The sequence below is a fragment of the Mesoplodon densirostris genome, chromosome X, assembly GCF_025265405.1.
Source record: "Mesoplodon densirostris isolate mMesDen1 chromosome X, mMesDen1 primary haplotype, whole genome shotgun sequence".
NCBI classification, from domain to species: Eukaryota; Metazoa; Chordata; class Mammalia; order Artiodactyla; family Ziphiidae; genus Mesoplodon; species Mesoplodon densirostris.
The window spans coordinates 64,449,577-64,462,820 of NC_082681.1; the positions used below are offsets into that span (position 1 = coordinate 64,449,577).

Genomic DNA, 13,244 nt, shown 5'->3' on the forward strand with positions numbered 1-13,244 from the left:
TATGGTAAAAAAAGTATGTAAAATGTCCTAGTTTATGTGTTTTATGTGACAGTTATCTGATGTGAAGTGTAAAAATTATTTCATGTATTTACTTGTAAGAAATTCTGTAAACAGGCTAACATAGGCACTTTTAGACATCAGTTATAATGATGATTGCACACTCATAAATTTATCAAAAGGAAGTAGCTGAATATGTTATTAAGAGAAGAGCATGGTTAAAGTCCAGGAGTTAGGAAATTTGGCTTATAGTTACAGCGTTGCCACTAATTAGCTATAGTCATTTTATGTTTTAAGCTTTTCCCACACCTGTCCATTTCTTTAAAAGTCCTTTCTAACCAAAATCCTAAGATATTTGTAAATGTGCAATTTTTATAAACTTCAGTCAAATGAAAAGGGATAAAAAATTCAGAGCATAAATTTACTTTTTCTTCATATATATAGTAGTTATGAAAATAATTATAGCATATATACTTGCTTTGATCACATGTGGCAAGTTCAAATGTATGTACTTTTATTTCTTTAATATAGAAATAAAAATCATCTCGATCTTGATACATTAGTAAGATGTACGCTAATTGCTATCAAACTTGCTTTATCCTTAAGCAAGACAAGATATTTAGATCAGCCAAATGCTTCTGGAAGGTGATTACTTAACATATTAATTATCTTAATCAGATTCATAATTTGTAGAGAAAGGCTTAATTTTTCATCTCATTTTCTAGCTCACTTAGAATGACAAAAACAATTTTTCCTTTTTACTTTTTTTTGGGGGGGGCGGGTTACAATTTTATACTTATGTACTTTGAATGTATTACCTCATATGGAGAGCAAAGAAAACATAGAAGGTGAAGAGAGCAACTCTCAATTACTAAAGAAAAGTAAGGAGAAAGTAAGAGAAGAACAGCAAATTAATTATGAGAACTGAGGGGGGAAGACAGGTCTGCAGGCAGTTTACCAATATATAATCAGTATTTTCAATAGGTATCTATAGTATATATAGCATTATATTAGTAATCGTTGTCCAACCTTCAAAATACCTCACCTGAGAGTTGAGGGACCACAATGATGGTAAAGTGTCATTGGTTATTTTGTTTCTGAGTTGAAAAATTAACAATAATAAAAAATTTCCATGTGGTTGAAATTTGTTGCTATACTTGGATTAAACTTTCTATGTTTGCATTTCAACACGTCTTGAGTCATTAACCCTACTTCCATCTTAATTATCCTGGGTAGCTTCTATATTAAACACTAGGAGATCTGAACTGAGTTGCTACCTTGTAACTGCTTTTAAAACTTTTATTGCGAGGGTGTGCTTTTCCATTCCAACTGGAAAGTCCATAAGGGTAGGATATATGTTTTTATTCCTTTGTCATCCTTTCACAGAACTTAATAAAGTTCATTACACACAGAAGAATGAAAGGCTAAATTAATGCTGCTGACTATTTTTAAACCATTTTCTTGGTCAATATTTGAGAACTTAATGTAAATCATAGATTCAAGTGTATCTACAATTCTGTATATAAAGTAGAATCAATTATTATGCTTTATAACCTATTATACTTTATATGAGGCCTTTATTTATTGCATGTTTACAAATATATCAAGTATTGGGATCCTATAGGAATCCTGACAAATTAGGCTTGCAAGAGCTGACAAAGTGTTTTTTTTTTAAAGTTTGGTTCAGAAGTTTGTTGAAAATTCAGATTCCAAAATCTCACCTCAAAACTAATAAGTTTAAATTCTCTGGTAGTGGATACTGAGTAACTACATTTTTAACAAGCTCCCCAGATGATTCTTGGGCACAGTGAAGTCCAAGATCCTATTTGCACTAACAAGAAAGAGAATTGCCCCAGGTATAGCTCATTAAACGAACATCTCTGAAAATGATCTGCCTCCCACACACTATTACAACCAACATAATACTGGAAGTCCTAACCAGAGCATTTATGAAGAAAAAGAAATAAAAGTTATCCCACTCAGAAGGGATGAAAAAAAATTATCTATGTTTGCAGACGACATGCTCTTTTATGTAGATAACCCTAAAGACTCCTCAAAAAAGTTGGTAGAACTAATCAACAAATTCAGTAAAGTTGCAGGATACAAAATCAACATTTAAGGTCCTTTCTGTTTCTACACCAACAACGACCTACCTAAAAAGGAAATTAAGAAAACTATTCCATTTACCGAAGTGTCAAGAAGAATAAAATACTTAGGAATAATGAAATTGGACCTTATGGCATATACAAAAATCAACTCACAATGGATTAAAGATTTTAATGCAAACCTGAAACCATAAAATTCCTAGCAGAAAACACGGGGAAAAAGCTTCAAGACACTGGTCTTGGCAATAATTTATTGGATATAATACCAAAGCACAAGCAACAAAAATGAAAATAGACTCATGGGAATACATCAAACTAAAAGTACATAAAATAGCAAAGGAAACAATCAATACTCAAAAGGCAACATATGGAATGGAAGAAAATATTTATAAATCATCTATCAGATAAGGGTTAATATCTAAAATATGTAAGGGGCTCACACGATTCAATAGTAAAGAAACAAATAAACTGATTTAAAAATGGGCAAAGAAATAGACATTTCTTCAAAGAAGACATACAAATGGCCAACAGGTATATAAAAAGGTGCTCAACATCACTAATCATCAGGGAAATACAAATCAAACCCACAGTGAGATATCATCTCAAATCTGTTAAAAACACTATTATAAGCACAACAACAACTACAACAAAAAAAAATGACAACAAGTGTTGGCGAGGATGTGGAGAAATCAGAACCTTTGTACAATGTTGATGGGAATGTAAAATGGTGCCGCTGTGAAGGAAATCAGTTTGGAACATCCCCCAAAAATTAAAAATGGAACTACCACAGGATTCAGCAATCACACTTCTGGGTATATATCTTTAAAAAAAAAATGAAATCAGTTTCTTGAGGAGATATTTTCACTGCCATGTTCATTGCATCATTAGTCACAATATCCAAGACATGGAAACAGCCTAAGTTTCCATTAACAGATGGATGCATAAAGACAATGTGGTATATACATACAATAGAGTATTATTCACCTTACAGAAATCCTGCCTTTATACAACAACATCGGTGAACCTGGAGAACATCATGCTAAGTGAAATAATCCAGTCACAGAAGGACAAAAGCTGTATTATTTCATTTATATAAAGTACATAAAATAATCCAACTCATAAAAACAGAGAGTAGAATTGTGGTTTCTGGGGACTGGGGGTGAGTGGGAAATGGAGAGTTGTTGTTGAATGGATGGAGTTTCAATTATACAACTTGAATAGGTTCTAGAGATCTGCTCTACAACTTTGTGTCTATACTCTATTGTGTACTTAAAATTTTGTTGAGAGGATAGAACTCAATTTAAGTGTTCTTGCCACAATAAAAATAAAGCTAAAAAGATATTTTTGAAAATTAAAAATCACTTATTCATATGTTTAGTGAACTCTTCAGAGTCCTGGAATCCCATTCAACTAGACCATGACCTAAAAAAAAAAGCACTCATAATTTTTAAAATCTAAACATCCTAAATGGATATTCCACATGTCAAGTCCTATATTTTCTATTTTTTCTCACCACATTTTTTCCCTTAAAGCATTATATCTATTAACATGCTTTCTTTGCTACCATTTATTACTTTGTTTTTCTTGTGTAATGGAATGTTGGAGAATCTGAGGAAAGCAAGTGGAACTTCTCCCTAAAATTATTGACAGACACAATTTTGTTTTTTTGGTTTTTTGTTTTTTTGTTTTTGGTGCACGGGCCTCTCACTGTTGTGGCCTCTCCCATTGTGGAGCCCAGGCTCCGGACACGCAGGCTCAGTGGCCATGGCTCATGGGCCCAGCCGCTCTTCAGCATGTGGGATCTTCCCGGACCAGGGCACGAACCCGTGTCCCCTTCATCGGCAGGTGGCCTCTCAACCACTGCGCCACCAGGGAAGCCCATAGACACAAAATATTTTAATAAATTCTTGGAGGTTAAAAAACCCAGACCTCTAAGATAAAGTCCAGATAGTCCTTATCTGTCTTTTAAGATCTTCCATAATCTATGCCTGACCTTCTTTTCTTGCTTAACTTTGTACTATTCTCCAATGTATATCATTCACTTCAGTCAAACTGAAATCTTCCGTTTAAGCACACCTTTAATTTCTATGTTTCAGTGCCTTTTTCAAGGTACTGTATTTGTCCTCCTACCTAGAATTCATTCTTCCCCATATCTGTATCAAAACGCTATCCATCCTTAAGATTGATCTCAAATCATGCTCCTCCATGAAGCATTCTAAGATTGCTCTGGTCAGAATTATTTCTTGTCTTTGAATGCCTAGCAGTTTCAATGACTAAGCAACTTAAACTGTTTTTCCAATGCAGTCTTTTTTTATTGCCATAAACATTGCAAGTGGATGCACTTTATCTCCCCAACAGTATTTTAAGTCTCAAGTGGGAATCAACATCTATTATTTATCTTTCATCTTTAAAGTGCCTAAGAAAACATAATGCATACAATTGGGATCCAATAAACACTTGTTGAATGGCAGAAACGAATATCAACATCTTATTTAAGCAATTGGCTCGTTGAATGTTACAACAGAATTCAGACTAAATTAAAGAGCTGCCTAAAGTGTTATGTGACAGTCTGTTACACATGCAATTGTTTATTAGTATTGTTATAGACAATGTAATCAACATTAGCCAAAAAAGGACATCTAAATGTCACTGTGTTGAAGCAATCTAGTTATACAGGGAAAGTGTGGACAAAAGACTCAACAGTTCACTTCTATTGAATGAGTTGAAAGTGGAATGACCAAGAACCAATCACATGTTAAAGACCTGCCGAAAACACTTGCAAGGTGTATAGTATGGCTCCTGAAGAAGCAATAGCAATACACAGTGTGTAAGAAGGGCAACAGGTCTACATTCTGTACAATAGCATTTTAAAGCATGAAAAGGATAAGGCACTTTGACTAACAGTAACTGGCTAAGAAAAGTTAACCAGGAGTAAAAAAGCATTAACTTTTGATAGTTTCAATAAACATGATTGCTGGTATTGCTCTCCTCCAGTGCAAATGCTAGTGATATGTTAGCATTATATCTATATATTGATTTGGGAAATAATTATTTTACAGTGTTTTCAGAGTAAAACCTTATGTTGAATAAAATTTCAGTAATACTTTTTCTATCCTAAAACATCAGATAATGAAAACTATTTGGTTTTGATTTTCTCACTTTTAGTTACATTTTCTTAGATAGTTCTTTTTAAGTCTATTTACAAAATCTTATTTCTCAACCACTGGGATACACATTTTCCAATCTCTTTAGTGAAATTTTAATCTTAATGGAATGGAATCACCACGAATAAAATATACTCAATGGCTGAATTTTTCATTTTAGCATGGAGTAATAAAGATTTTTATATAAAGAAGCTCATTTTATATGTGCCATTGTTTGCGTCCTAAGAGATAAACCACAGACAGTAATATGAAGAAATAGAAAAAAAGTGGCAGGCCATATTTTCATTTGAAAGCTCCAATAAATATATACCACTTCATTAGTAACCACAGTGTTCTGGAGTGATTAAATAAAAATGAGTTTATTTATACCCAACTATGACATTATTAATTGTTATGCCCTTAAAAGTCGGTCCAAACCAAATGATAGAATCAATATCATGGGGATAGGAATTGAAATTGCATGTAGTTTTTAGTTGTTAACAGAACTTTAACTGCTTTCCCTAAGATTGCCCTTAGGATAAAATCTTGTTGCTAATGTATAAAATGTTTGCATGGAGGAGGTAACAGCCCACTGATTTTGATTTGGTATCCTTCTATTCAGTTGCCAAAGAACAAAAATAAGCAAAACTAACAAATAACAACATGTACTCAATTCTTAAAATTGGGTGGTCTTCTAGTATTGATTTACTAAATCTATTTACTAAGATAGCCTTTGCTAAAATATTGTATATTTTTAAAGAAAAATTGTGATAGTATAATGATAGTATAGGGATTTCCTCTAAACCCCACATCCAATTTCCCCTATTATCAATATCTTACACTAGTCTGGCACATTTGTTACCATTAATTAACCAATTTTGATACATCATTATTAATTAAATCCATTCTTTATTCAGATGTCCTCAGTCTTTACCTAAAGTCCTTTTTCTTTTCCATATCGCATTTATTCATCATGTCTTCTTAGGCACTTCTTGGTTGTGAGAGTTTCTCAGATTTTCATTGTTTTTGATGACATTTACAGCTTGAAGATTAAACACCAGACATTTTGAAAAATGTCCTCCTATTTGGATTTGTCTGATGGTTTTCTCATGATTAGATTGGCATGGGGGCGATGGGTTTTATGGAGGTAGAAGACAGAAATAAAGTGCCATTCTCATCACACCATACCAAGTATATATACTGTCAACACTACAGAGCAGTTTTGATGTTAGCCTTGATTACCTGGCTGAGAGAGTATTCTTCAGGTTTCTCCTCTGTAAATATACTCTTCCCCCACCACGCTTCCATGCTATACTCACTCTTTGAAAAGAAGTCACTATGTGCAGCCCACACTTAAGGTACAGTGTTCAGCTCCACCTCTTTGAGGACAGAGTATGTACATAAATTATTTGGAATTCTTCTGCACCAGAGATTTGTTTTTTCTGTCTTATTTATTTAATCATTGATTTATATCAATACAGAATTAAATGTTTTTTTTTTACTTAGGTTTATAATACTTTTTTTTGTTTGTTTGCTAATATTTTTCCAGCTTTGGCCATTAGGAGCTTTTTCAGTTGGCTCCTGTGTCCCTTTGACATACCCCCATGATTACTTTTTTGAGGACTTTCTACTTTATGGCACAAGATATTCCAGATTCATCTTGAAGAATATTGACTTATGTTTCTTTATTAAGGATCCAGTGTTCCCCAGTCCTCCACCTCAATTTTAGTTCTTCATCTCCTTCAAATATAAGAATTCCACACTGATATACATATATACATACACACATATACATGTATACATATGTGTGTATGTATGGGCATGTGTGTATATGTGCATATATATAGCATTGAAACTAGTTTTTACTTATAAGGTCATAGGAAAGAAATCAAAAAGGTTAGTATTAAGGGGCAGATGTCTTACAAAAATCAGAAAGGAGATATACAAGTTTAAAAAATAAACTTTAAAGTACTAAGTGATTGAGTGTTTAAGCAATGTGTAACAGGTCAATGCAATTAATATGCTGCTTCTGAAGTCACATATTAAGTAGTACCACATACTTTAAGTTCTTTATTTATATTTCCAAATTCATAAGAAAAATGATTTTTGTCTTTCAAATATCAGAAATAACTATAGGTGCTTAATCATAATACTTAAAGAAACATGGCCCTAATATATTGCCAGATGCCTAGATGGAAAGGAGTCCAAATTTTCTCAAATATTAAATATACTTTAATTAATGTTAGCTTAAATATATATGCAATACTGCAATGTTAAGAGTGAGTTGTGAGGACCATGGTACCTCACTCTCAGGAAAAAGGCTGTGAGTAGCAAGGATTTAAAATCAATCAACATAAGTTCCATTAGGAATTAGGAATGTTAGGAATCATTGCACTAAGTTTAAATTATATGTTAAAATATTCTAAATTTAGTAAAGCAATTGAATAACTTATGTAGTTTTATATGGTACATTTTAACCCATTAACAAAAGGATTTAACCTTAAATTTTCTATAAACAACAATAAAACTGTAGTTAGCTCCTTATTCTTTCCTTTGAAGTAACAGTTTCTACTGAATAATGCAGTGTAAAATTAAGTAACACAGGCCTAGTTCTGAACTTTAGAAGACCACATTATTTTTGCCTTGTAAGAAGATAAGCAACAACAACAGATATCCAACAAAATAATACCCAGAGAAAGATGTGAATGTTACATTTATATTCAAAAATTTTCCTTGGGAACATGAGAAAATATATGTAAAATATTTAGTGCCTGGAACATAGTAAAGGTCTACAAAATGTACTTATTATTTTTAATGTTGTATTATTATTGTTACTTTTCCAAAATCATCTGCTACCACTTTCCAAAATCATCTGCTACCACTCTCCCCTTTGAAAACCCTACTCGAGCTGCACTAGCCTCCTTGTGTTTAAACATATCAAGCACACTATCATCTCAGGGCTCTTGAAATTTCTGTTCTGTCTTCCTGGAAAGTGCTCCCTGTAAATACCCAGGTACCTTACTTCCTACTTTATGAGAAAATATATTACAATAAGCTTCATTATTTAAGATTTCTCATGCATAAATATTTCCCAAGCATATTCCATATCACAGATGGATCTGTGTTGAGGATGAAGACGCACAATACATTTGGCCTTATCTGAATTGTTTTGTTAAGAAAGCAAATACACCATCATGTGTCCATTTTCACAAAGGACACAGGGGCCACTGTACATGAGGCATATGGTCTGCTGGCTGAATAGCCAGAACCTCAGAGGACAAAATGGCACCATGGTTAACAGAATGGCTGGAAAGTCTCCTCTGTGACCATGGAATATGCATGTGATCTTAAAGTCACTATAGTAAACAACAAGTCAGGACATACTTTTGAATTCACTAGTTAAGGGTGTTTAGAACATTTATCAATGGACTGTGTGGGGACATGTGACATTGATGTGAATAGAAGAAATATGGATGGAGGTTAGGGGTTCCCCTGTAGCACAGCAGTAGTAACCTTTCATTTGTTTGAATTTTTGAGTCAGACATCCTCATGGCTGCCTCTTCATTTAGATGGCTTCACTTCATTTAGATCTCTGCTCAAATGTTACCTCATCAGAAAGGCCTTCCCTATCTGAAGGAGTATCCCTTTTTCACTCAATTCCCTCTAATTATTATTTCTTTATACTACTTATCACCATTTAAGTACTATATTTTGGGTTATTTTTATTATATCTCTCTCCCCATTAGAATGTATACTTTATGAAAACAGGTTCTCTGTTTTGATCCTGTTTCATCCCCAGTACCTAGAAGTGTGCCTGACACCCAATGGTGCTCAATATTTGTGGAATGAATTATTAATTAATTCTAAGTCTTATTCATCCATTCCCCCCTTCTTCGGGATATCAAAGTATATAGTGCCAGCTGCTCTTTTTTTTTTCTAGGCAAGCTCACTTGAAAATTGAAAAGGTCTCAAATGGGGGGAATTTGGAGTCTTGTCTAATGGTGCAATACTGGCAAAGATATACAAAATCATATATCATACAATTAGTAATTTATGCAAAAACCAAAAGGCCCAATAGGTAGTATGAGGGTATTATCCCCATTCCTGCTAATTCCTTAAAACTAAACACCCCTGTGAATCTTCAGCTTTGCACTGGGGCATGTTGTTCTAGGCCCATACACAGATCATCAGCATTTTATTCAATGTTCTCAAGCACAATGAGGAGATAACCGCATTTGTCTTGGCAAATGCAGTTTACCACTTTATACACCTGGGTACTTAGGCAATCATCTCTTTATAAGCAGTTAATATATATCTATATATATCTATATCTATCTATCTATATATATAGATATATAATCTTATAACTAAATATTATGTAATATAAAGGCATAATCATAATACACTTAAAATATTCTGATTTTTGGAATTCTAGGGATGAAATAAAGAAAAAAAAAGGACATTGAGCAAGGTCATTATTGGGAAGCAAAGATGCAGAGTTAGTAGATAACTAGGACAAAAAGAAAATGATAACTGAGCCCAGGTCTCTGATGACAGGCATACTGATATGTGCATACTCACAGTGTGGGATCATGATGCAGAGTTGCTCATAAATGAAGTACATACTATACTTCAATTACATAGGAATGTATGGGGGTTTCTAAATCTCATAAAAACATATTAATATAACTTTAATACCTTGACTTTACTATCTGTTTTAGTAATAATGGTAGTTTATTCAACTATATTACATGTTAGTAATTTAGTCCATTCTCTATTAATGCCCTGCAATATTTGTAGGAAGCAGGATGGCTTAAAGACCTTTATTTTGCCCCAAGTGTTAGAGCCCTTCTCGTGTTCTCCACACTGACTGCCGTTTTTGTTTGTTTGTTTGTTTGTTTGTTTTGTAACCACAAGAGTTTTATTGAGGGGAATAACAGGTTGCTGCCAACTTCGCAGGATTTTTTCCTCCTGCTTCTCAATTTTGTTGAAAAAGAGAGGCATTAGAAAAACGGGGCATAAGAGAGTTCCTTATCAAACTCTCTTTACCCAAGATGAAACAATTCAGAATGGGTAATGATAGATTAATAAACCATCATATTTCAATTAATAAGGTCCTCAATTTACCCCTTCTCTCCTGCTTAAAATATCCTTGACACATCTATAAAACCACTTCCTGTATTTCTTTTAAGAAAATATTAACTTTCCACTGTAACCATATGATATTTAACAGAAAATGTTTTAGAACATGAACACTACCAAGAATAAAATAAAAAGAGAAATATATTTTAAAAATATTTCTTGGTGACACTTTATATTTGACATTTTATCTGGAATTTTCATTCAGCAACTAATTTATTGTAAATACATTCTCATGCTGGAAAATCAGTTTAGGGATCCTCAAAGAATTTTGTCAGAAAGTCACAGTGGATAATTTAAATTACTCTACAACAGAGTCAAATGTGTTTAATATTAACTTCTAAATTCAGCAGTTTTTAAAATTGTTGTTCATGGTGAGGGGAAATAATTTGAAAACCTGCTGAATCTAAAACATTGATTATATATTACTCTGAAATCCAAGTATTTGTACTAAATACAACCGGCAATCCCAAAAGTTATATAGCATTTTCTGGAGTAATCACAAAAATATTTAGGAAAATTCTTACATACACATTTTATTTCTTAAGACATCTGTATCACCATCTATTATTATACTTAAATTCATTTCAAAAAATAATTTCATTATTTACATTTCATACAGAAAGACTGAGTTTATATAAAGGTATCATTTTGCACAGTTGCTTTGTCTTTTACCATAATGTTGTTATGCTGTTTTTTCTATTGATTATGTTTTGAAATTATGGAAGCAAGGAACTGTCAGGTAGATATATTGCAAAAACATATCTAGAAGCAAATTTGCCAGTCCTTCTCCTCTAAACTTATGTAGAGACACACTATACCAAATATCCAGATTTCTAAATAAGTTAGCATACCTTCATGTTGAACTGATATAAAATTTAAGACATTTCAAAAATACCTTTTTCTGTAGCTCTTTTACACTTTAATTAATTACCAAAATCGTTAATTGTGTCTACAATATGTTGGGGAAATAAAATCTGATAATGAAAAAAGAAAAAAAAAAGTAAAGATCTACTAGATTAAGTTATGTTAGACAATATTAGAGGAGGGAATATAATTTACTTCCACTCAAATAATTCTGGTGGACAGAAAAATAAAGTCAAATATTTTATGAGCTATACTTAAACTATACTTTATTATCACTTCTTATTCAATTTTTATATTCTGAAACACCCGACATGTTCCATTTCCTACTTTAAGATCTCACTGCTGTAAGCAACATTTCGTTATTTGCGTTATGCAAAATATTTTCATAATTGCAAACTGGCTATGAAACTAACACAACCTGAAAGAAATCTCAAATGCCAAAGGAAACTGTTCTGTACTCTCACATAAAGATAACATTTATCAAGTGTCAGTATAGCAACCACGTACTAAGGAATAGATCAGGATGTGCTGAGCAGTCAGAGCTTTTATTTTGTCAGAGTTGGCCTGACAAAGTCAGAAATAGTTCTACATAATTCATCACACTTGTACAAAACATCATAACTATTTGAACATTCAAGCCATAGAGGATATATACAGAAAATTAGCAATTATAATAAACATCTCTTAGAACTGAAACAGTATTCTTAATGGGATCGGAATGGAATAGGAAAAGTAAACTCACAACTCTAAAGCATATATCCCATTAATTATCAAAATGAATGTATTATTAATATTTTCCTTTATAGACTTAGAGGAGGGGGTTACTTGGAGACCCTGATTGGCTGCATACAAATTCAGAGATTATTATAACACTTTTATTTAAACATTAAATGAGAGTTTTAGAGGATAAGTTAACCTAAGCTATGACTTTGTTGTTACATTTTCGAAAACTCCTACCTTGCTGTAGAATCTTCTGTATTGTCATCAGCCATCATCTCCAAATCTTGTGATTGTTTCTCACAAGCTTCTTTGAACAAATTCTCCTCTGGAACTGCTTTAGGAGTATCTTCATTTGCTCGAAGATGTTCTATCAGGTTTTGTGAGTGCCAATTCTGAAGGACTCTTTGATGGGCAGGGGCCGATCCTGGCAATGGTGTCAGTATGTTGTGGTGGACAGGACTATTGCTTTTCTTCAGTCCATTTCTGTCCCGAGAGTGGTTCTTCAACCTGCCCTGAACCGGGGTCCCTCTATGCTCATATCCTTCCTGCTGAAGGCAGTTTCCAGTGTTGGGCGAACCTTGAGAAGGATGACTAAACCACCTCCAGCGTAGCCTTAGGATCTGTTTCACATCAAACTCTTTCTTGCCAGACACTGACATCGTTGCAGGAGGAAAGACAAAAGCCTTCTCTCACAGAAAGGAAACAGCCTTTGTTATCTCTTGTTTCTCTGCCTCTTCTGTAGGACTAACAAAAGCACAAGTGCCGAGAGCAGTCTTTCTTGCTCTCCCCTCCCCCGCTGTCTGTGGTACACTGTGAATACTTCTAGCTTTCCATCTGAAGCAGAAAGCTGCAGCTAACAGTGTAGGTGGGAACCCATACTGACAGGATGATGAGGTCAGACCTTAAACAAGTAAATCAGCTTAGCACAGGAAAGCAGCTACCACAACACACTCCAGCTGCTAGATTTGCACGCTCCCAGCCCTCCCGCCTGGGCTTGCAAATATCTAACCCAGATCCTTCCTAACTCAAGTACAGTAGCTTCAGCCTTTAAATCCAAGCAAGTGAGCAAAAGCAAAGTGTTTAAACTCACTTCCTTCTAGATCCCACTTACCCCATCCCCTGCCAGATTTCATTTCCTGGCAACCCACTTTTAAAAATGTGCTACTTTGTCCTAGGAGAATTTGTAACAGGGAATTCATTATGATCCATTTTGGGGTTCTTATGGAAAATTTAATGGTGGTTCATTAAGGGAAAACATCTTGTCATCAGTCCC

The 13,244-nt window shown here is 33.7% G+C and overlaps 1 protein-coding gene across 1 annotated transcript in view; it reads right to left on the reverse strand.

Annotated features, from left to right (window-relative positions):
• KLHL4 (kelch like family member 4) overlaps positions 1-12,630 on the reverse strand; it is a 114,377-nt gene extending 101,747 nt beyond the window's left edge. The window contains exon 1 of the mRNA XM_060087103.1: positions 12,209-12,630. Within this exon, the coding sequence (XP_059943086.1) occupies positions 12,209-12,630 (422 nt within the window). The remainder of the gene's footprint in view (positions 1-12,208) is intronic.
• Positions 12,631-13,244: the final 614 nt, after the last annotated feature.